Raw genomic sequence first — 25,083 nt, 5'->3', positions numbered from 1 at the left:
CACACAAACGTCAGCAGGTCTGTTGCCGGGATGAAGCAGAGCCAGTTGGAAAGGGAGCCTCAGGTGCCCCTTGCAGGAAAAGCCTTAAACCCCATGAGCCTTTGCAAAGCTGGAGCTGGGCCCACAGGTTGTGACTCCATCTGGACAGAAAGGCCCTTGGAACCAATGTTCCTTTGTATCCCTACTCTTGGTCCTCACCGGGCCCTGCTCTTGGTGGGCTCTTGAACAGTCTCCCCAGGCCCAGAGAGAGGAGGAGGGAAAGGTGAGGCGTGGATCATGGATAGAGTGGGAGAAAACCGCCAGTAGGCCCTACCTTGAACCCTGAGGGTGTAGTGGCGAGATGTGGCTCCTGCAGGGTTGCTGGCGGTACACTCATAGTGGCCGTTGTCACCCACCTGGGTGTGTGCTAGGTGCAGGGAGCCTGATGGGAGGAGGTCATACCTGTGGGAGAGAGGAACACCAGGGAGATCAGAGAAATGTTCGGAGCTCCACCTCCAAGTATCCAGCTGCCTCCCCCAGGCAGCCCTCCCAGACTGAGGCAGTAACTACTTTCAGGCCTTAACTCCAGCCTTTGCCCTGCCTCCAAAGGTCAAGGCCAGGCTCTCTCAGTGTAGCACCTGTAAGAGGTGATCCCAGTCCACACTCCCAACCCACTGAGCTGTGTGGCTCAAGACACAAATGTTACTTCTCTGGGTTTCCATTTCCTCATCTATAAAATGGGCCTGCATCTCTGGGGCTCTGGCACAACACCCCCCTCCATGCCACACTACAGCTGGTGGCAAAGTCCCTTGTTCTCAGCATATTTGGTTGTCAGGAGGCTAGAGTCCCTGCTTCCAGAGAAAAGTCCACCAGCCCAAGACCCCAGTGTCTGAGTCCCAGGGCTCTCCTGAGCTCACATCCAGAGCCTCTTGGGGAGTTGCTATCTGGAGGCATCTTGAGGACCCATGAGAAGAAACTTCGCAGACCCTCTTCCAGACTTGGCCCACCTTACCAGTGCCCCCCCCGCAAGGTTACAGGACCCTAGCCAGGCTCCAGCAGCTGGGATTGACCCCCAAGGGGCCCTGCAGACATGATGTCAACTCCATATGTGTTGGCTTCAAGGGATGGCGGCTGCAGCCCGTGGCCCTGACTATCCTAGGAACAAGTGTCCAGAAGAGGGGCGGAGGACCCCGGGGTCAATTGTCAACCTAGAGCCAGCCGGAGCTCTTCAGATGGCCTTCAATCTGGTCCCCCATTCCCTCGCTGCTGAGACCCAGCGTCCACCTCTGCAAAATGGCATCACAGGCCCCTGGTGGGATCCTTGGGTACCAGCCCTGAGCCCCCCACCTCCCTCCATGCAGCTGCCAGGGTGCATGGTTTCCAACCACACCCAGGGTTGTCAGCACTGACTTTGTCTCTATCCACCCACTGGCAAATTGAGATGATAGCCCCTCTACCCAGAACTATTCTAGCTGGTCCAAGTATGCAGCAGGCATCGTACACAGCTTTGGGTGGCATGAAAGGCAATAGCAAGAACTCTACCAACTGAACTGTGTTCCAGGCCCCCAGCACCAATTACAGGTCATTTCCTGCAGAAGCTGGTGCATGTGTGCTGGGGGTGGGGGCTCAGGGTGCTCACTGTATCGTGGGGAATGAAAAACTGTGGATCCATGGTTCAGATAAGCAAGCTGACACTTGCAGGGGCTGAAGGAACCTGGACCTATCCAGAAGAGTGGTCTTGCTCGAGTGCCGAGGTGGCCGTCTCAAGCTTCAGGGACAAAAACCTAAGCACACTGCCATGGCCTGGAGTGATCTATGCAGAGCATCCCCCCACCACCACCACCCACATCCCAAGCCCCGTGAAATCCCTCAGAGCACAGGCTCAGCCCACTCTGGCTGCTCTTTGTCTGCCGGGATGCACCTGCTCTCTTTCCATTATGCAGGTACCACTTCCTCCAAGAAGGCTGCCTTCATGCCCTAGACTGGCAAGCCCATTCTGTGGTCTCCCATGGCTTTATCCAGCTTGTGGCACCAGGAGCCTGTCTGCCAGGGGTTTCAATGGAAAACCCTTTATCACCAGACCCAATCCAGACCCCGCACAGAGAATGTCTTTACGGTAACCCAGTTTGAGCTTCTAACAAGGCTGGAGAAAAGGTAAAGCCACTGTCCTGAGTATGCAGCTGGCTGAACATGACTGTGAGGTTAAGGAAGGGAGTTCCAGGCAGCTTCCACCTGCCCTTCCCCCTTCAGCCCCCCCTGTACCTTCCCTGAGGCTCATCAGGGAAGCCCTGGCCAGGGAAGGGAGATGTACAGGACTCCAGACTCTTCAAGCCACGAGCTGCTGGGGATGGGTCTCTATCAATAGGAGGGCTTCTTCAAGGCTCTGCAGCCAGATGGCTCCTCACAACACCCAAGGGAGCACTTGGACTCAAGGGGAGTTTCCTGTTTATTATGTCCATCTGGCTGGGGCCTCGAAGTCTGGGGCCAGGCATACACATGTCAGAATGCTGGGCTGGGGGACCTGCAAGGGCCCACTGACCCTCTAACCCCTCAGGCAGAGGGCTGGCCAATAGCCTCCTGATCTACCCAGATGGACTAAGAAACACCTGGTGAGAAGCATCCGCAGCTCACACCTGCCTGCTTTGTCCCCCTGCACCTCTGTCCAGCCAGCTCCCAAAAGCCACTAGAGTATTTATCATACATACAGTTGCCGACAATGTCTAGGAGGAATCAGGTGTGCCCAGGTCTCTACTGTATCCCAACCTTTGGCACGTAGTAGGTGCACATGAATATTTGGCAGCAAATTACAGCTGCCCCCCTGTCCACACACACACACTCCCTCCCCACTTACGCAGTCCCCTCTCCCATATCTCAATACAGCTGTGCTGCTCCCTCGAAAGCACTGGTTCCAGCCCTTCCGTGAAGCTTCCCCAGACACTCCCAGGCAGGCTAAAGCTTCAGAACCTAGGCCCGCTCATTTGTTATTTATTCATTCAATGGGAGTATCCCTGGGTTCCTGGTGACTGGACTGCCTGTGTTCCTCTTCTTGGGCTGTTGAGAGTCTTGGCACTTGTCTGCTCTGGCCCCTCCCATTGCCACAAGGGCCATCTTGCTGCCTCTGGCTAGGAAAGGTCATTCCGCAGCACTTTCTACCATACTAAAGGAGCACACAGTAGGGCTGGAGGCTGGAGAGGCTACCCTGTCCAAGGTCCACACTTCCCAGCATATGCCTACTGTGTGCTGGTGTGTGTGGTTGTGTCCATTGGGCCAGGACGTCTCTAAGCCAAGGATGAGGACACAATCCCTCATCAGGAAGTCAGGAGTGGAAAAGCTGGGCTGGAGCAAACGAGGAAAGGGGGATGAATGGAGTTAGAGGGGGAGGGGAGCGACAGGAGAAGGCGGCTGCACAATGGCAACCAGATAATGAAAACTTAGGCTGCTCATGGTGCTAACAGGGATGGTATTGATGTCAGCAATGGCTGCCAACTATTGTGTGCTTCCTGTATGTGTCTACACAGCCCCTGGGGTGCCTTCTTATTTGATGCTCCCCAGCCAGGCCTGAGGACAGAGTTCTCATAGGCACCACCACTATGTTTAGCAAAAAAAGAGGTCAATGTGACAAGCTCTGTTGTCCATGTCACTCAGCTGGTCAGGAACAGTGGCACCTGCCCTCAGATCCTGTCACTGTGGGTCCCCATCACTGCATGGTGACCAAAAGTTTTGGGTCTGAAGTTTGGTTAGCAAAGAGAGCCACTGGTCATGGTAGGTTGGTTGACAGCCAAACTTCAGAGCCAGCAGACTGGCCACCAGCACTTGCTGTCAGGCTCCACCAAGGCAGAGACCCCACAGCAGGCCTCTAGGCAGTCTGCACTCAGCCACTGGTTCTCATTAGTCTGCCCCCATAAGGAGACTGGTGGGTGGGCTGGCTGTCCTGCAGGGTCCTAGGGAGTGGGCAGAAAACTAGAAGAGATCATGACAACTGGAAGCTTGGAGATGCCGTGTCCCCTCGCTACCACTCCCCTTTTGGAATTGGGGATCTGGCCCAGTGTGGGTCCCTGGCTTGAAGCCTCAGGAGAAGGAGTAGAAGCCAGGAGCACTTCCAGCTGCCCCCACTCCACAGCAGAATCCCAAAACAAACATTAAACATTGTTGCTTAGCAACACGCCCCAACCCAGCATCTCAGCTGAGGAGAGAGATGCTCTTTGGCCACCATCACCCGCTGGACCCTTTCACATCTCAGATGGGAAGACTGAGGCCCAAGGAAGAGATGGATCTTGTTTGAGTTCACCAAACAAGTTGGGTAACTCTGGGCAGGGTCCTCCAGGCCCTTCAGTGTCTAATCTGAGCTGTCACAGAGCTGATGTGAGCTGTTCCCAATCTACACAGCCCATTTTAGGTTTGCATTAGTGACTAGGAAGCTTCTGCAAAAACAACAGTCAGGACTGTGAGATCAGACAGCCAAAGACCATTCCCTAATCCTGTCCTTAGCTGCTTGCCCTGGGGCCCCAATCCCCCAAGGAGGTGACCCAGGAGACAAAGAGGAGCATGTGAACAGAGACACCCAGCAACCCCATTTATAACAGTGAAACTGGCGGGGAACTGTATGTCCCAAACAGAGGAATGGCACTTAGTAACTCCAGACAGCCTGGATGCAGACTCACACTCTGAGATAGCCTATAGACACATCAGCAGGAGTGGATCAGAAGCACCAGGCATTTGGCCATGCAAGAAAGAACTCAAGTGTCCAGGGCAGAAGCCAGACCACCAAATTCATATAGGAGCATGTCATGTACATGAGGTCCTAAGAAAGGAGGGGGCTTAGCGGGGAGTCGGGGTCTCTTGGCTTCTCTGGTCCCTGGAGCTCACTTTCTCCAGGAATCTCTCTGACTTGGGAGGTGTTGAAGACACTCCCAAGTTCAGAATATTATTTTCCAGGTGCTTGGGAGAAGCAGTGGCCTGGCCTGGACCCAGAGGCCTGACCTGCACATGTGTGTGTCTCATCTCTACAGAGAATGTGTCTGTGTGTGCTGTCCCTGTGTGTCCAGCCCTGAGAGGAGGAAGATCTCATTCTAGTCCCCCCTCCCAGCCCCTGGTTCCCTTTCCTCCTCTGTGGGCCGGGTATGACACCATACACCGCACCCAGCTCTGGGGTGGCCTGCTGGCTGGGCCTACCACTCTTGGCCAAACTGGGATAGAAGAGGCCATTCAGGCCCAGCATATCCTGACTCCAACTCCAACCAGCCTCTTTCACAGGGATGCTGAGGCGAGGTAAAACCACTCTGTGGCTGAGACCCTTAGAGGCCAGGCTTGGCACAGGGGAGGAAGAACACTAGACCACCTGAGGCATGTCCCACCTGAGGCGTGTCGGGATTGATCTGGATCCTGAGGCAGCCAAACACCTCCAGCTCATGGAAGGAAGCGAATGAACCCTTTGGTTCCTAGAAAAGGTCTGGAACCTGAGCCTTGGGGCTCCTCCAAGAAGGAGCAGGAGGTCAAAGAGAAGGAGTGGGCAGGGCAGAGGGGGAACTCTGGAGAAGACCACAGACAGCAAGTTCTTGACTCTATTACCTTCGGCTGATGTGTGTCCTGTGAGGCTTACCAATCTCTATTTTTTGGCTGAATGTCTGTGAGGTGGGGGCAGGGAACTGTGCTCTGTGTTTGTGAGTAGCTGCACTTTGGACTCACACTCAGCTTTGGGCTCCAAGAAAGCCCAAAGAACCCAAACGCACATGTCTTGTTAATTTAAAATGCAATTAAAAGAACAGAGGCTCTAAACAATTGCCCAGAGACATACAAACACCTGTATAGAATTAGCTAGTGGAGAGAGTAGCAGAAATGTTCTAGAACTGATTGTGGTGATCACTGCGTGATTGTGAGTTTACTAAAAACAAAACCCACTGAACTGGGCAAGTGAAGATGTGAGCTGTCCTGTATTACAGGGGGACTCCCAAAAGCTAATCAGGGGCCAATTCAAAAGACAATAGACACGGTAAGATGAGAGTTGCGTTGGTGTGTGTGCACATGCATGCGGAGCCCAGGGGTCAGTGTCTTTGTCTGTTGCACTCCGCCTTATGTTTTGAACTGGCTGTCACTGAGCCTGGCCCACTGATTCAGCTTGAGTGGCTAGTGAGCCCCAGAGATCTTCCTGTCTCTGCTTCAGCCCCAGCACTGGGATCCAGTCTCCAGTCACCATGTCTGGCTTTTCCATGGGTGCCAAGGATCAATTCAGGCCCTCATGCATTTTACTCACTGGCCCATCTCCATAGGCCCAGGATGGTCTAATTTAAAATAACTTTTAAATGAATTTTATTTATTTATTTATTTATTTATTTATTTATTTACTTAGTGTGTGTGTGTGTGTGTGTGTGTGTGTGTGTGTGTGTGTGTGTGTGTACATGTTATGGTGTATGTATGGAGGTCAGAAATAGTTGGTTCCCGTTTCCACCATGTGGGTACCAGGGATTAAACTCAGGCATGAGACCTGGCAGCAAGCTCCTTTACTCAGTGAGCCATCCATCTCCTTGAACCCAGGATGGCAACTTTCTAGAAAATTAATTATATTTCTTTCAATTATGTGTGTGTTCATGAGTATCTATGCAGTGCCCAAAGAGGCCAGAAGAGGGCATAGATCCATTGGAGCTGAAGTCACAGGAGCTTATGAGTTGCCTAATACGGGTGCTGGGAACTGAACCTCGGTCCTCTGGAAGAATGGTATGTGTTCTAAACTGCTATGCCATCTTTCCAGTCCCAGGGTGACAATGTTTAAAAGCTGCTGGTGCTGCTCAGGGTGGTGTGACCAGTGACAGCAGGAAAGAGATAATAAAGCAAATGGCTTTCACCATCTACAACACCCAAGCATCCCACACCCATCACACAAGAGAGCAGGATCTGCAGAATGTCCACTTTACAGATGTCAAAGACGGCTGAGAGCAGCCGGTGGCCACCTGTGCTCCCCCAGTCAGTACAGGACCAGGAGCGTCTATAGTTCCTCCCCAGGCCTGAGCTCTCCTCCTCACCCCAATCCTGAGCACACTGAGTACCTCTGGAGATAAACCCCCAGAGCACCCCAAATCCATAGAGAAGCAGTGGGAACCTTCCAGAAGGATGCCAGTTAAAGCAAAGGAAGAGAAACACTCTCTATGATCGCTATTGCTCAGAAGGCTCTGGGAAATTTACGGCTCCCTGTTGATCCATTAGCGCATCAGGGTGGAGGAGTGAACAACTGGAATGTGTTTCCCACTTCAGTAACAAGCCATAAACAAACAGGCCATAGCCACCACCCCGAAAGGAGCAAACACTAGCCTTTCTGGGGGAGAGATGTAGGCTCTCCCAATCGGCCCTCCCGCCATGCTGCTACCCCTCATCTCATCCCACGGAGTGCTCAGGGACACTGCAGAGCCCACCCAGGGCCAGCTCTCTCTGTTCCATGTGTATTCAGGCACACACGGCTGCAAGCTTTGGAAGGATTCAGCAAGCAGATGTTCTGAGGGACACGTGGGGGTGGCCGGGGTGGGAGCCGGCTGCTGGAGACCTTCTCAGTCTGAACTGTCTCAAAGATTTTTGCCAGGACTGATGTCACAGCCTGAGCTGTGGTGCCTCTCCCCAACCCCAGGTCAAGGATTCCAGGAATTTGAGGCGCACTTACTCTCTGGAACTAGCACCCCACAAGCCCTCCTGCAACCAAGGGACTGTTGGTGACCCCTCTGTGCCACCAACAGTCCCTTGCAAGGCCCCCAGTGAGAAGGCACATAGGCAAGCCACCAGAGTAGCTACACGTCCACAGAATAGTTGTGGAGGAAACTCACCTATTGGTCAGGCTGTGTGTCCTACCCTAGTTCTGGCTTTTCTTAGTCCAGTGACCCTGAGAGTATCACCCCACCTCAGGGACCCTTAACATCTTGGTGTAGCTCAGAAAGCAAAGGTCACTGGGAAAATGAAAAGCAAGGTGACCCAGGGTACCTGGGAGACGCAAGCTCAAGCCTGCAGCTCAGGATGTGGGATGTGTAAGATGTGTGCTAGGTCACGAGCCGTAGTTGCAGAAGCCCTCAGGCTTCCCTGGGTGTCCTTAAGGTCACATGCTCCTGCTTGGGTCACAACCACTTTAAGACCAGTCTCCCTCCAAACCAAGCTGGGTCCCTTCCTACCCCCACATGCTAAGGCTGGGTACCTGTTGGTGACAGACAGCAGAGGGTGAGTGTCCTTGGTCCAGGTGACCAGTGGGGGTGGAGAGCCTTGGGCCTCACAGTCCAGGGTCACCTCTTGGCCAGCCTTGACTGTGACTCTCAGGGGGGCATCCATAGCCTGGGACTCATTCATCTTGATCCTGGGCTTGGCTGTTGGGGGAAGTAAACACAGTGGGGAACAGAAGCAAGAGGAGAGGATGGCAGAGCGTGATGTCACCTTGACCTTTGGGAGGTCCAGAGAGCAAGTGAGGCCAAAGTTCACTACAATTGAAACCACAAGTTTGTCACCTGCTTGACCATCCATTGCTCTGCTCCGCCATCTCCCCATGGGTCAACCTTTTCATTCCCAGGACATGAGCCACAGAATGGGGCATGAACTCTCTCCAGCTCCTCACTGGAGGGGGATTTAGGACGATCTATGCACACCATTTCTCTATTAGGCCAAAAAAACTACCCCAGCACCCAGCACCCACCCCACAGCTTGCCCAAAACATATAAACTCAAGGAATTTGGTAGGAAAGAAGTCACATGGTGGGGGCATCTGAACACCACCATGGCTTCCTGTGTATGTGACATTGGTAGTTCTGACAGTAAATCCCCCTAGTTATTATTCTTTTTGAGGTAGGCTCCCATGGAGCTTAGGCTGGACTTAAACTCTGTGTAGCCAAAGATGACCTCAAACTCCTAATCCTCCAGTCTCTACCTCCTGAAGACTGGGATTACAGATGTGCACCATCACACCCAGTTTTGTTTTGTTTTTTAAGACAGGGTCTCCCTATGTAGCCCAGGCTGTCCTGGAACTCACATTGTAGACCAGGCTGGCCTTGAACTCACAGAGATTGCCTGCCTCTGCCTCCCAAGTGCTAGGATTAAAGGCATGCTCTCCCACACCTGGTAGGTTTTTTAATGTGTTGCTGGAAATGGAGCCCAAGGCCTCACCCATGTTAGACAAGTGTTCTACCAAGTGAGCTACACCCCAGACTCCCATTTTTTGACATAAAGTACTAGATCTAAAAGTGTGTAACAAAAACCAGTCAGCTTGTGCATCATCTCTCTGTTCCAGACTCAGTCCCTGAAGGCCCAGGTCTGAGGGAACGGTGGGGGAAGAGTTCCTGCCCTGCCCTAGCAGCATTTAAAGTCTGAAGGAAACTCTAGGACCCAACTGACCAGTCTGCAACTGATTACTTAATCCCAGTAGTGATGGATGCTACTAAGGGGATGGCCCACCCAGAGTTTACAACAAGGTGGTTTGATCCAGGTTGGGGTCTAACACATGAGAGAAGCTGGTTGGTCCAAGAGGAAGAAGTTCATTAGCGGGAACCTCATGTATAAAGGCCCTGAAACAGGTTAGAACTTCAAAAGAAAAGTGGAGGCAGAGGGTCTGGGGGCAGAGAAGGGTGAGGAGAGCGGATGGACGGATCCTGTGTCTTTTGAGGGCTTGACGCTGTGACTCAGATGGTCGCAGAAGGCTGAATGAGCCCCTGTGGGATCCCACTAACCAGCTCTCACATCAGGACTCTACTACTCACTATTAACAGACAGCCACATCTCCTGGCTGGAGAAGCCCACGCTGTTGGTGGCTGTGCACACATAGGCGCCTGCATCCTGGGGAGATGGCTGGATAATGACCAGGGTACCGTCCCTGCTCACATTGTAGTGACCTCTGGTAGTCAGGATGTTGGTTTCCTAGGGCAGAACCATGGTGACAACATCAGAGCTCGCACTCTGTCCCAAGATGCACCAGATTGACCTCTCTGGATTCCCCCCAAGGTTACAAGCTCTGCCTACCTTGGTCCAGGTGATGGTGGGGGTGGGAACACCTGAGGCGGTGCAGGGGAGGGAGGCTGGTACCCCTTCCTTGGTGACGTGATGGGTGGCAGTCGGATGGATCCTGGGTGGCACTTTTATAAATAGATCAATTTTTAAAATACTATAAATCAGTGTTCCTAATGACCAAGGCCCAGAAGCAACACAAGCATCCACCAGCAATGACAGGATACACAGGATGGGATGTGGGCACAAAATGGAATAATACTCAGCCTTCAAAAGGAAATGGGGCTGATTCTAACTCTGACATTTTAGAAAAGTCAGAACTGGACCCTAAAACCATTGGTGGTCACGGGTGTTAGGAGTGGGGGTGCAAAGCACAGAGGGTTTTTAAGACAGAGATAACCTTAAGTTGAGACCACAACATGGGAACATGTTGTGACAGATTTGTATAAATCTGTGGACCTCCAGCTCTTGCCAGCTGTTTGTATGGTTACTCTGAGTAGTGAAGAGATTGTTGATACTGAGAGAGGCTGCGGGTGAGGGGGAAGGAATACATGGGATATTTTTGCATATCTGCTCAATTTTTCTATGAAATCCATAAAAAATCAATCAAACAAAACAATAGCCTAGTCTGTCCAGGCTTGGTGTATAGGCTTGTAATCCCAGCTACCTTGGAAAGGCTGAGGCAAGAGGATCCTAAGTCCCGGGCAATAAGGTGAGACCCCGTCTCAAAATAAAATTAAAACAAGCAAGAGGTTAGGGATATAGCTTGGTGGCAAAGTGCTTTTCAGACAGACACATCCATGGGGTTCCACCCTTACCACTAGAAAGGAAGAAGGGGGAGGGAGAGGATGGAGAGAGGAAGAGAAGGAGAAAAAAGAAAGGGACTGCAGAGATGTTCAGCCTGTTCAGGGCTTGTTGCATAGGCATGAGGACCCAAGCTCAGGCCCAGCACCCATGATGCACTTGGGAGGAGCTAGGACAGTCCCTGGAGTTCTCTGAGCAGCTTGTCTACCCTAAAACTTAAGGTGGGGAGAGATGGAGGGAGATGGCCAGCATTAGCCTCTGACTTCTAAGTGTACACACACAAGCAGTATGCATATACTCCACACAATGAAAAAAACAAAAGAGAAAGCTCTAAGCCAGGCATGGTGGTGCACACCTTTAATTCCAGCATTTGGGAGGCAGAAGCAGATGGGTCTCTGTGAGTAGGAGGACAGACTTGTCTACATAGTTACAGCCAGGGATACATAGTAAGACTCAAAGAGAGAAGGTGTGTATGTGAGGGAGGGGTGAGACAGAGACAAAAATTTTTAGAATGGTTAGTGTCCATGAATGTGTTTTACACCATTGGATTCAATACTAGAAAACACTGGGATTGACCAACCTTCTGTCTGTCTAATATCGAAATGAAATTTAGCAGGAGAATAAAATTGGATCAGTATCCATGGCCACATGGCTGCCAGTCATTGAATCCATCCTGACATAGGCTGCCTGTGCTGGGAACAGCTGTGCAGTCTCTCTGCTCAGAACTTTGTGTAAACCACTTAATCTTCCAGTCCCTGGATTCCTGGATGTGCCAGAAAGCTTAACTGACTCTGATTCCCTGCTCATGGTGTTGGGGACAGACTGATGAGAAACAGCAGAAAACAACATTCACAGGACAGGGCGAACTTAGAAACAGGTGCCAAAGGCATCCTGGGAGCCCTCTGGATTTACAAAGAGGATGGGAGGGAAGCCAGAAGCCAAGAGCCTGGAGGTTCAGGGAGTACGTCAGAAAGCCTTTCCTGCACTCCAGCAGATGAGTGGTATGTGTGGAATGAACATGACAAAGCCAAGAGACCAGGCTAGACCACACCAGTGTCACAGATACTGCCTGTAGGCTCTCTCTCTCTCTCTCTCTCTCTCTCTCTCTCTCTCTCTCTCTCTCTCTCTGAGTGTGTGTGTGTGTGTGTGTGTGTGTGTGTGTGTGTGTGTGTGTGTGTGTGTGTGTGTGTGATGGGTTCCAGTTCCAGCTTCAGCAGGATTTTGATCTGCAGACTCTCTGACTGCAGAGATACCATGTGGAGGCTTCCCACCCCAGCTCCTGATGGGTCTGGCTCTCCTCTCTCATCTGAGGAGGCCTGCTTCTTTCTTCTCACCCCTCCACAGTTTCACACAAGAAGTCTCATGGAAAGAGAATATCCCAGGCAAATGACAAATACACCCCAATTTATCTCCTCATCTTAGAGACAGTGGTACTTGGTTGGGTGAGCTGAGGACCCCAACATGCCAAGTAGGAGGACAGCTGGTTAAAATAAGTTTGGGGCTCTAAAATGTGCCACTACCCAAGACTCAAAACACAGAATGCATTGATTGGTCATGTCCAGGCTGTACAGGGACATATGCCCACAGGTGAGATGAAGACAGGGAAGGACCATCATAGTGCATCCAAACAGGGATCTGAAGGTTCTACGCTGATTCTTCTGAAGCCAAGAGTGACAAGGACACAGCCATGATATATTGTCCCAGGAGCGTGTGACCACAGTAGACATGACCAGGGGTTTGTTTATTCTAGTGGATTTGTGGGGCTGGGGAGATGGCTTGCCATTAAAGACCTCCTGAGGTAGGATCTTAGCCCCCCACATAAAAGCTGGGCATCGCTGGGCACATATCTAATTCAGCATGGGGCAGGAGTTGGTGGAGTCGGGGTGGTGGTGGCGGAGGAGGAGGAGGTAGATCCTAAAGCTTGCTGGCTGGTGTAGGCAATCAGTGAGCTCTGAGATCAGTTAGAGGCCCTATCTCAAAGAACAATGTGATGTGTGGGCTGCTAAATGGCTCAGTGCATAAAGGTGCCAGCCACCATGCCTGATGGCCTGAACTGTATTCCTGGTACCCACAGTGATACGAAGAAGAGGAGAGTCATGGTAGAAGACACCTGATGTCAGTTTCGGCCTCCACACATGATTATACAGATGCACACACACACTATACACACAAACATAAATACATGGATTTTCAAGGAAATGATAGGTAGGGAGACAGCTACAAAGAGAATGCATATATGTAATACATGTAAAGAACTGCTGTGGGAATTCATTCTTCCAATAGACTTGGGGTACGGCCTAGGGTGGAGCTTCTTGTCTGCCAACATGATCCTTCTAAAGGAAAGGGGAGCAGTTCTCCCTCTCTTGTGTGGTGGTTGCAGATGGGACTGCTGGTTCCGTTTGCCCCCCGGAGCAGAACGGAAGACCATGGCGACTACCTACATGTTGTGTATTAGTGAGTGCATTCGAATAAATCCTAAATCCCCTCTTTAACAAGCTCTCGTGGATTTGCCTACATTTGTCTACAAAGAACATATGAAGAGAGCGGTATGGCTGATACACCTTTAATCTCTGCACTCGGGAGGCAGGAACAGATGGGTGTCTTTGAGTTTGAAGCTATCCTACTCTATATAGCAAGTTCCAGGCTAGCCAGGGCTACATAGAGAGAGCAGTCACAAGCAACAATAACAAGCCATATAAAGAATGTTTAGGTGTTATGCATAATGAATATATATTCTCTGGTAGTGTATGCATAAATGATTGTTCTATACATACATTATCCGTATGCAATCAGCTCTGTATTCCTACACAGGTTTGGCCAACCTCAGATGGAAAATATTCAGAAAAAAATACTTCAACTGAAAAGCATATTTTTTTCCTTTGTAAATAAAGTATAATGATCATTTGCAATGTCTTTGTTCTACTAGGCATTAGAAGTCTATAGGCACCTAGAGTCTATAGGGAATGTGTGTAGTTCCTATGCAAATCCTACCTAGGGTTTCAGGTAGCCCAGGCTAGCCTCTAACTTACTATGTATGACTTTGAGCCCCTGACCATCCTGCCCCCATCACCAAGAGCTAGGATCACAGGTGCATAGCACTATGCCAGCTTTATGTGGTGCTGGGAATGGAACCCAGGGCCTTGTGCACGCCAGATGAGCACTCTACCAACTGAGCCCCATGCCTGACTCAGATATCATTCATTCCAGTGCCGGACATGACTGGGTCCAGATTGGTTAAGCGCAGGGTACTGGGAAACATTTCACCATGGATACCAAGGGATAGCTGCAGACAGGGAACACATGAAGTATGAAAAGATATAACTGGCATTTTATCTACTAACAGCGTGGGAATATGTCAGCCTTAATCTCTCTACAGTGAAGACATGTTATTTTCATAAAATTTCCAAACAAAAGTGTTCAAGATCAAGTTATCTCGAGTGCCTTCCCTCATCCTGTTGCCACCATCTTGGGATCCAGCACTCACCCTGGACCACCAGTTCCACATCTCGGTGTTGAGAGCCTGCCACATTGGTGGCCACACAGCTGTATCTCCCAGCATCCTCTTGCAGGGCCCGGTCAAGGTGAAGGCTGCCATCAGCACGAATAGCATGCCGGCCTCCTGGAGGGAGCTGGTGAGAACAGGGAGACAGGAGCTAGGATGGAGGGTCGGCACTTAGGTGGACAGGAGCCACCCCAGGAGCTTTTCTGCCCCCTGGGCCTGTGGAGTACACAGGACCAAGAGGCCAGGGGCCAGAGCTGGTAGAAGAGCCTGGTGGGGTGAAAGCTCTCCCTTTTCTGAGACTCGCCATCCTGAGGTCAGCAGGGTAAAGTGGGCCCCACCCTTGCGGTCCCATCTCTCCCTCAGCCAGCTGGTCAGATAGTTAGGTGGTCCAGGGCGGCTGTCCTATGAGAGTTAGTAAGAAGAATGTGGAGTTGGGGAAGAGATCTCAGGCTGTGGGGCAATAGCAGCCCTTGCATGCCACCCAGGCCCCAGAGAGAGAAGACATGAACTTCAAGTAGAGACTGCAGCCATGCAAACATGCAGAGAGTTTTGCAGGATTCTGTGTGCCGCATGGATGCACAGAGCTTCACCTGCTCAAAGCCCAGCAGGGGGAGGGAGGGAGGGAGAGAGGGAGGAAGGAAGGCACAGGCAAGCAGGCAGGAAGGCAGGCATGGAAGCAGGCAGGCAGGCAGGCAGGCAGGCAGGCAGGCAGGCAGGCAGGCCATGCCAGTGTTCCCTGTACAGGGCTGTCAGGGCAGGGAGGTCAGTACTATGCATTTTGGTCTCAAGTTCAAGTTAGCAGAGGAAACCTTTAATGCCACTCTGCACTGTGGAACACAAACGTGCCTGCACACTGCAAATTGCAGGGAGTTTTGAAAGTTGACATAGAGTGGCATGATCGCTATCCTCAAAGGTTCTGATTTCATTGGCAAAGTTGAGGCCAGGATAATCAACAAACTCCCAAAGAGACTCCAAAGTACATCCACACTGAGGTCAGCAGGGTAAAGTGGGCCCCACCCTTGCGGTCCCATCTCTCCCTCAGCCAGCTGTGGGAGACTGTGTCAAGTTGGAGAGGGGTGATGCTCTACCTGGGACTTAAAATGGGACTGGCAAACTTTCTGTGTCAAGCATCAGAGGTGGACTATTTTAGGCTATGTGATCCTGTTTCAACTGCCCAATTTAATGCATATAGACTAATTGTGAGGGGCCATTTTCCAAAAAACTTTATTTAGAACTAAACAGACCTTGGACCACATATGGCCCACAGGCTCATGCCTCTGAAGTTTTGAAGTGTGGCCATAGGGTTCAAGCCTAACTTGGCCACCTACTACCTATTGGACTTTAAGCATGTGGCCTAACTTCTCTAAGCCTCAGTTTTCCTATCTGTAAAAATGAGGAAATGACAGGTCTTTCTCTCCAGCAAGGTATGATGGGGTAGAACATGAGAGCCATAGCAGGAGGGGCTTTTGTCCACATGCTGTCACTAGCCCAGCACAGGGAGGAGAAGGATAAACAGGAGACAGTTAAGATGAGATGGGGAGGTGGGGAGGTAGGCAGGCAGGTGAGATGTTTAGAAATGCTTGAGGCTGCAGGTGGCAGGTGGTCCTGGCAGGAGCCACAGGGTTGCTGGAGGTGTCCCTGCAGCCTGGTGGCTGGGTCAGGCCAGGAGCAAGGCACTGGGAACAGAAAGCACAAACAGGCACTGGCGTCTCCCCGAAGCTTCCCATCTGCTGATGCTTTATATGAACATGGAGTGAGGAGAATCACTTACAGTCTCAAGGGCACAGAGGCTCCAAGAGTGAGGACAGAGGCAAGGCTGAGCAAAGGCATGAGGGTGACAGTGTAGACAGCCCTATGCCAGGACTGAATAAATAGCCCCAGCATGTTGTGCTATGAGCTAAACCACACAGGGCACAGCTCTTCCCTGGAAACATCACAGCAGATCCGCTCTCCTCAGACCCCCTCCTCTCTCCTCAGACCCCCTCCTCTCTCCTCAGACCCCCTCCTCTCTCCTCAGACCCCCCTCCTCTCTCCTCAGACCCCCTCTCTCTCCTCAGACCCCCTCCTCTCTCCTCAGACCCCCCTCCTCTCTCCTCAGACCCCTCCTCTCTCCTCAGACCCCCTCCTCTCTCCTCAGACCCAAATCTTCTCTCCTCAGACCCCCTCCTCTCTCCTCAGACCCCCATCCTCTCTCCGCAGACCCCCCCTCTCTCCTCAGACCCCCCTCCTCTCTCCTCAGACCCCAATCTTCTCTCCTCAGACCCCCCTCCTCTCTCCTCAGACACCCGCCCTCTCTCCTCAGACCCCCCTCCTCTCTCCTCAGACCCCCCTCCTTTCTCCTCAGACCCCAATCTTCTCTCCTCAGACCCCTCCTCTCTCCTCAGACCCCTCCTCTCTCCTCAGACCCCCCTCTTCTCTCCTCAGACCCCCCTCCTCTCTCCTCAGACCCCTCCTCTCTCAGACCCCCTCCTCTCTCCTCAGACCCCCTCCTTCTCTCCTCAGACCCCCCTCCTCTCTCCTCAGACCCCCCCTCTTCTCCTCAGACCCCCTCCCTCTCCTCAGACCCCCCTCCTCTCTCCTCAGACCCCCTCCTCTCTCCTCAGACCCCCTCCTCTCTCTCAGACCCCCCTCCTCTCTCCTCAGACCCAAATCTTCTCTCTCAGACCCCTCTCTCTCCTCAGACCCCCATCCTCTCTCCGCAGACCCCCTCCTCTCTCCTCAGACCCCCCTCCTCTCTCCTCAGACCCCAATCTTCTCTCCTCAGACCCCCTCCTCTCTCCTCAGACACCCGCCCTCTCTCCTCAGACCCCCCTCCTCTCTCCTCAGACCCCCCTCCTTTCTCCTCAGACCCCAATCTCTTCTCCTCAGACCCCCTCCTCTCTCCTCAGACCCCCTCCTCTCTCCTCACCCCCTCCTCTCTCCTCAGACCCCCCTCCTCTCTCCTCAGACCCCCTCCTCTCTCCTCAGACCCCCTCCTCTCTCCTCAGACCCCCTCCTCTCTCCTCAGACCCCCTCCTCTCTCCTCAGACACACCCCCATTCTCTCTTCTCAGACCCATCCCTGAATCTGCTCTCCTCAGCCCCTCTCACTGGGCAGCAAGTAGGGAGATGGCAGGACATTAGGGGACCGCAAACACCAGCCATGCAGGACACAGGTGATTCTGGTATGAGATAGGACAGAGAGGAAGGAGGAAGGGAACATTCCAAAACGGGGTAGCTGAGAGGCCAATGCTGAGGTGTGGTTGTGACAGTCCCCTTTCTGTCCACTGCCTACAGCCCCCAGGGAAGCCCAGCACTCACAGGCCGGCCAGCCTTGAGCCAGCGTCTCTCAGGAAGGGGCCTCCCAGCCAGAATGACACAGGTCAGGGACACAGGTTGTCCCTCCAGGACACGAATGATGAAGGCACTGCTGGCAATCTGTGGGGGTGCTGTTGGAAGAGGAGAACTGCTGGTTACGCAGGCCTGACCGACACTGACCCACCCCTTGCTTCTTCCCTACGAAGCCCTTGACTGAATCTAGACTAGAGATCCTAGGTCAGGTGTCCCGTAAGATATGGCCCAAGAAGCAAGGATACAATTGCGGGGATACATTGGTCCAATGTGGTAGCTACAAGGAGCTCCCCTGGGGTACCCACAGCCTGGCTAGAGTACCTGCCTCCCGCTTCCCTCAGCTTCCAGAGTACCCACAGACCATGTCCAGTGACCACCAGCAGGGCCTCAGCCTGGGCCTTTCCAAACACGTTTCGAGCTTCACATACATACAGGCCTTGGTCTTCGGGAGCTACTCCTGAGGAGAGTAATGAGGCTGGCTGTTGGGAACCCACAGAGTCTAACACTGCAGGTACACAACCAGGTCCTGCACACATGCAAGGGAGGACAAGGGCATCGGAGGAGAGAAGAAGGCTGCTGGACCTCAACTTGCTCATCTGTGGAATGGGGGCAAGGATGGGTATGCGGCTGAACTGCTCATGTGTACAACCCACATGACAGTGAGAGATGGCTGACCTGCTACTGAGGAGGCCCTCAGTATCGTCAGGATGGTGACCCAGCTTATAATGGAATGACTCATCCAGAGCCACCAGCCCGTATGAGCCAGCACCATCCTGCCCATGGCCAAGTGAGTTTGGTCTTCATAGTCCCATATGTTTGAATTACTTGGTCCCCAGTTGGTGGAACTGTTTAGGAAGGATTTGGGGGTGTGGTCTTGTTGGAGAGGGTGTGTTACTGGGGGCAGGCTTTAAGGTTTCAAGACATATACCATTCCCAGTGTGCCTCTTTCTATTTCCTGTTTGTGGATGAGGATGTGAACTCTCAGGTGCTAATCCAACACCATGCCTGCCTGTCTGTTGCCATGCTCTCTGCCATGACGGTGACAGGGTCTTATCCCTCTGGACCATATGCCCCCTAAGAAACCCTTCCTTCTGTAAGTTACCTTGGTCATGATGTTATACCACAGCAATAGAAAAGAACAAATACAGCTAGTGCTGGGATCAGGGTCCTGCCCTCCTCAACCCTGTCCCCCAGCCCAGCCCACCCCACTCCCTTCTCTTACTTTCAAAGACCAAGACTCCTGAATCCCGTTGCCCAGTTCTGCTACCCCTCCCAGGCTCCAGGGCCTGGCCATCTCCACGCCGCCAGGTGACAGTGGGGGGTGGGCGCCCTGTGGCCCGGCAGGTGAGGAAGACACTCTTGCCCAGCTCCACAGTGACATCCTGAGGAGTCTCCGTCAGTCTGGGTGCATCTGTGGAAGATGATTGATCTGTGAGGAGCCCAGAGAGCTGGGACCCAGAGAACTGTCCATTTTACTCTATTTCATCTCTAGGAACACCTTCTGGGCTCACCCCACAAACTTAAAGGCACACCTGTTCACAGCTCCATGGCTAACCTAAGGCTAGCTCAGTCTACCTCTAGAGAGTTCCAGAAATGAAGCAAAGCAAGGCAGTTTTGCAGGGGTGGTAACGGCAGATGTATCTGGCAGTCTCCCACAGGAGCCTTGGGGTGGACGTGAGTTTGCTTTATGATAGCCACACAGGGAAAACATGGCGTTCCCATCTGCAGTACCTCCTTAGGAGCCTATGACTGCAAGGCGTTGTTATAGCCTCAGGATCCTGTGTGGCTGAGGATAATGGAGATGAGGCCAGTGAGGGATCAAGGTTCTCAGGGACTGGGGGCGTGAGTCCCACTGCCTCCCAGACTCCCTGTCTACCTCACCTCTACCTCAACCCTCATCGGGTAGAGAGGGTCTGCGTTTGCCTAGGCCGCGCTGAACCTGAAGCCCATATCCACCATTTCCAGGGCCCTGCCTATTTCAAGCCACCCCAAAGCAGCACCCTTAGGTCTTCATTGCTCCCTACATTGCCCTGTGCCAGCAACTGTTGGGAACAAGCACATGAAACATCACAAATCAACACACCCCCATTACATATGACCTTGTCTTTGATGGCCCATAGTAGGATGCCGGCTGGTGAATATGGATTAACAAGGCCCACAGACCATATGGGATGTGCCTGTCATACAAGCCACAAAAACTGCCAGGCAGTGGTAGCACACGCCTTTAATCCCAGCACTCAGGAGGTAGAGGCAGGCAGATCTCTGTGAGTTCAAGGCCAGCCTGGTCTACAGATCGAGTTCCAGGACAGCCTCCAAAGCCACAGAGAAACCCTGTCTCTAAAAACCAAAAAAATAAAATAAAAAATAAAAAAAATAACCCACACAAAAACCTGAACAGAGCACAAAGGGTGGGGATTTTCCTAATCCTTATCCCAGGCACCTCAGACTCTATTCTCCCAGAAAGCTGATGGAGTAGGCTTTTCCTGTTAGTACATTGCTGCCTTCACTGGGAGGGGAAGAAGAATCAATCTGTCTGCCCCCCCACACACACACAGTGGAAACTCCAGCTCCTGTCCACCATGAGACCCAGATCTGGCCCCAACCCAGACAGTCCAGCAGCCCTAGTACGCTCCCATATCCTGAAGCCATCCACCCGGGAGGTCCTGGCTTTCAATAACAAAGTGAATCTAGAGCCCAGGGAGAGCGGCCTCCTCTTTCTTCTTCCATCTCTCCAGAAACTGCCAGCCATCTTTGGGATTAGGGGCATTAAAGGGGGATACTTTTACATCTTGGAAAATTACCACAAGACTTGAGACTGTCAGTCAGTTTCAGACAAGGCCCTTGTTCACTGGGTTTGAGGCCACCCAAGTGCAGAACCTAGCTCAGAGCTCTGGTTCCCAGAGATTGAGCCCCTGCCCCCACCTCAGCCCCGTGTAGCCCCTGGCCTGAGTCCCCTGAAACCTTCTCTGCAGTGTTGACCACAGTGGGAACCAACTACAACTTCCTCCAACCAGGCCTCAGTCCAGAGCCGCTCTGTCTGTCCGACCACTTCCCTCCTCAGCTCTGCCTTTGATTCCTCGGGCTATCTCACTCTAGGCCTGCTGAGGGATAGCTCACACTACCAGTTCAGCTCCGGAATGTGAGGGCAATGGTGGTGCTGTACACCCTCTAAGTGACTGCCAGGAGAAAATGCTCTCAGAAACAGCATTTCACTAACAGTCTATGAAGTCCAACAGGTAGCATCACAAACGAAACTGAGGGTCAGAGAGATTAAGGAAGCCACCCAAGGTCTATTGCGGAGCTGGGCTCAGAACTCAGGTCTGGCTGGTGTAGCAGACTCCTCTTCTGTCTTCTTGCAGGGTCAGTCAGAGAGATGCCTGCTATAGGTCTTACACAGAAAACTGCCATGTGAGGGTCAGGTGCCTTTCCTTTCCCTACCCAGAACTCCCTAGCTAAGGTGAACCCCTAGAACCCAGTGTTGTGTCACAGCTTAAGTTTCCCTAGTTGGGTCTCTCATTGGGCAAATGGCGGCTGAGTCAAATGTGGCGGGTCAGCATGGGTCCCCGTGTTCAGCCAGGGCCTTTCTCGGGGCCTGGTCAGTGGGCTCAGCTTTCTCTGTCTTCAGGCCTCACTTCTACACTGATTCCCATGACCCTTTGCAAGGGCTTGGGTGGGGACCCTGGGATCACTTCACCTCCATCTCATTTCTCGAGGAGTGTCTCTCTACCTTGGCCTTGAGCATATGCTGGGGAAAAGGGTCAGAAGTGAGGGAGGCAAGCACAGACAATAGGTAACTCAGGACCCTACTCAGACTGGTTGTGCACTTGGGGGGCACTGGCTGCTATTCTAGTCCCAGCACCCACATGGCAGCTTACCACTATCCATTACCTCCTGTTCCAGGTCATCTGATCCCCTCTTCTGGCCTCTATGGATACCAGGTATATACATGGTCCACACACACAGGCAGGCAAAATGCCCACACACACGTAAAACAAAGTAAATATACACATATTTGTAAACAATGCACACAGCAGCCTAGCTCCCTCACCCGCATGCATTACTGTATTATACGTACACACACCTCTGCAAACCAAGCACCTCTACAGCAGGCTACATGTGCACCCGTTTCTCCCCTTTCAACCATCATCAACAGTTTCTATCCAAACACATTCACAGTTGTGTCTGGGTATGGGGTGGTAGAGGGCCAGTCCAGCCTGGACCAGTTCTGGACACATGTTCAGTAAAGCAAAACTGAGCCCTCGGGTAGACTTTGAAGGAGAATAGCCTATTTACCATCTAAACTTATGCATAATTGGACATGCATAGGATTAAAACCAGATGCATTATGGGAAGGGGACACACAGTAGAAAAACAATTATATGACCTAATCTGTCAATCAAAACGGAACTACACTCTCTCCTTTAGTAGCCAAGCTCCTTTTCTTGGACCCCATGAAAGGAAGCCTCAAATAATCATGGGGCTCCCTGAGCACCCCTCTCTAACTCTCTTGCAGGATATTCTGGTCATTTCTATTGCTTTGCCCTTAATAAAGTTTCCTTGATAGTTCTGCAAATCTGTGTGAACTTATATTTCAATTCCTTGGAGAAGAAGCCACCCTGGCCCTGGCCAGTGATAAGAGAAACTCAAGACTATCCTCAGCTACATCATGAGTTTAAGGTCAACCTGGACCACATGAGATCCAGTCTCAAACTACAAACAACAGTGGCATGGACAGCTTAGCTCAGGAAACAAAACTTGGGACTGGGATGCTAGTGGCCTAAAGGGGTACACTAGCCCTCTGGGGAGTCATCCACCTTCTAGAGCCCTTGTCAGCCGGCCAGGTCCAGGCATAGGAGACAGCCCCCCAAGCATTAGCTGTCCGTGGAAGCATGGGTCAAGCACACAGTCTCTATTCAATCTGTCAAGGCCCCCATGGCAAGGCCCTGTTACAATCATCCTGCCACACAGAGGGCAAAGTGGTGCTCTTGGGGGCAAGCCACTTAGACAAACAAGTGGTCCAGGACTCTTAATTGACAAGTGCCGTGCCTTCCAGGGCAGAGCACTTACCTAGCACCAAGATCTGGGTTCCTCTGCCCCAGCCATAGAAAAGAAAGTGTCAGGGGGCTTACAGGTTACTGTACCACTGCAGGCTCTGGCTGGAAAGACTGGCAGGCTGCCTTCCTTCCTGTGTCCACACTACAAGAGCCATAGTAGGAAGCAGGCACAGCACCCACCTGTTCCCAGTTCCTGCCAGCTTGGCCAGGACAACTGCACCACAGCTGCTGTCTGGATGAGCAGGAAATATAATTTCCCACTCTTACTGCCAGGCTGGCTTGCCCAAGACCCACGCTGTCCTGCCCGTTCCAGGGTACATGTCCACATTGCCTCCTCCCTCAGAGCTGGGGATATGGCTCCAAGGTTAACAACATATTGTCAAAGGAACAGGGGACCTCAGCCTCTATCCTGGTGATATAAGACTCTGCTGAAAGCAATCATATGTGGAGCCATGGCTAATGCCCACAGCAATGCCACCCACAATCTTCTAGAACCTTCCAGGTAAGAAAATGACAGTGTTTCATGTCGTGAGCCTCCCTCATCTCATGCAAACATATCAGGCATTTTGCTGAGGAGGAGCTCAGAGCTCAGAGAGAGGAAGGATGCCCACACTCACCCTGTAGGTCACTGTCCAATACTGACCCTGAACACCAGGGTCAAGGGCTCAGAGCCACAGCTCAGCTCTCAACTCTGTTGTGCTTAGCTGTGTGGCCTTGGCGAGCCACGTGCCTTCTTTGAGTCTCATTTCCCCAACTACAGTGGAATATTGGTGACACTCACACCACTCAGGGTGGTGAAGAATATATGAGTGTGATCCTGGAGCATGCTAGCACAGCCAAATATCACAGATGTGACAGGTCTTGTTTATATTATTGAAGTAAGAAAGCTCTTTGTCTATCTCGTGCTACTGTAAGGCCAGCCATAGTGCTGACAACCTAAGCATGAAGGATCTCCTCTCTGTAACCTCTCACTGGGCTCCCAGGACAAAGCCAGGGAGCTCCCCCAGGCTGGGGTATCCTGTAACCGGTAGTAGCTATCATGCTCTCCTATTTCCCACCATGCTTCAGTTGGCTTGCCTTGAGAAGTTCCACACCAGCCTGGGATATCGGAGATCTTTTCTAAAAATAAAACTCTCATTACTTAGCCACAGCCACACAGCTTCAAGACCCAGCAAGAACTTACACCTGCCTCAGCTTCCTCTGGCTCTCCAAAGTGCCACAGTTGCAGTCTGTACTACAGACAGATACCAGATTTCTTGCAGGCAAGGGGAGGGGGAGAGGGAGGGGGTGGGTGGAGCCAAGCACACACTCACGTCCAACCACCAGCTGTATTTCAGCAGAGGCATCTCCCAGCTCGTTAACAGCCCGGCAGGTATACAGGCCACCATCTCTCTCCTGAGCTGCAGGGATCCGAAGTGTCCCAGACTTGGAGCCTTCAGGAGCCAAAATCACTTCCAGACCCCCTAAACCAAAGATGAAAAGGCATTAGCTGGGGCCCTCGGTTGCCCCGGAGGTGGAGCCCCGTCTCAGGCTTCCTGGCCCAAGGCTCCTATGTCAGCACAGGCCATGATTGGGCGGATGGAGGTGGTCTCCCCAAAAGCCATGGCTCCTGGGCTCAGTCCTAAGGTGTGTTGGGGCCCGAGTCTTTCCTAAGCCCCTTTGTTGGGCAGGGCTGGGATTCACTCAGACTCTGACAAGCTCTTCCCCCAAGGTCTCCACATCTGGGCCTCCTTACTGCCTGGCATCTCTCAATCCCAGGTCCCACTGAGGCTGGGATCTGCTTTTAGGGCCCAGGAAAATGTGGAAGGTGCCTGAGGAAGATAGCTCTCTCAAGCCTGCCTTCCTGACATCTCTCTAGGAGCCTGTCATGTTTCCCCCATCCCCTACCTTAACATTCTTCTTTGGCACACCAGGCATGGGAGGCAGCCACACCCATCAATTAAGTTCTGTTAGGTATTATCCCAGGCTTACTCTAAACACTTGCACACACTCATGTGTGAGTGCTTAATCCTCAAACAACCCATTCTCAGATAAAGAAACTGAGGCTTAGAGTCCCTGTAGGGGAAAACTTGACCCAGATCTGACTGGGTACTGGGGGGCTATGAGGTTGAGAGAGTAGAGAGTACTGGAACCAGCTATCTCTCCTGAGACAACACCCATCCCCCCCCCCCCCGACCTCCAACCATCTCCCTGTTTGGAGTCCCTGCCTATCAGTGACCTTTCTGGAAAATCTAAGTCAAGAGCCCTGATGGCTTCTTCTCATCAAACATACCTCGATACCAGATGATTCGGGGCAGGGGGACCCCAGACGCCACACACATTAGCACAGCCTCTTCTCCCACAGCTGTGAGAACCACAGCGTTGACAGCAGAAACAGAGGGTGGGTCTGTATGGGCCAGAGGAGGGAAAATGGAGCTGGCTACTCAGAAGCCAGACCTTCCCTAGCTTCCACAGGGAGA

At 52.2% G+C, this 25,083-nt stretch overlaps 1 protein-coding gene across 1 annotated transcript in view; it reads right to left on the bottom strand.

Moving 5' to 3' along the window:
- LOC100758433 (hemicentin-2) overlaps positions 1–25,083 on the bottom strand; it is a 147,775-nt gene that overhangs the window by 83,276 nt on the left and 39,416 nt on the right. Inside the window, exons 14-23 of the mRNA XM_027423879.2 lie at positions 24,897–25,010; positions 23,938–24,087; positions 18,793–18,981; positions 17,932–18,027; positions 17,541–17,668; positions 14,224–14,368; positions 9,951–10,063; positions 9,692–9,848; positions 8,147–8,312; positions 314–441 (exon numbers count right to left, since the gene is read on the bottom strand). Coding sequence (XP_027279680.1) covers positions 314–441; positions 8,147–8,312; positions 9,692–9,848; positions 9,951–10,063; positions 14,224–14,368; positions 17,541–17,668; positions 17,932–18,027; positions 18,793–18,981; positions 23,938–24,087; positions 24,897–25,010 — 1,386 coding nt within the window. The remainder of the gene's footprint in view (positions 1–313; positions 442–8,146; positions 8,313–9,691; positions 9,849–9,950; positions 10,064–14,223; positions 14,369–17,540; positions 17,669–17,931; positions 18,028–18,792; positions 18,982–23,937; positions 24,088–24,896; positions 25,011–25,083) is intronic.

The sequence above is a fragment of the Cricetulus griseus genome, chromosome 6, assembly GCF_003668045.3.
Source record: "Cricetulus griseus strain 17A/GY chromosome 6, alternate assembly CriGri-PICRH-1.0, whole genome shotgun sequence".
Taxonomy (NCBI): Eukaryota; Metazoa; Chordata; class Mammalia; order Rodentia; family Cricetidae; genus Cricetulus; species Cricetulus griseus.
This window is presented reverse-complemented; position numbering and strand designations above follow the sequence as displayed.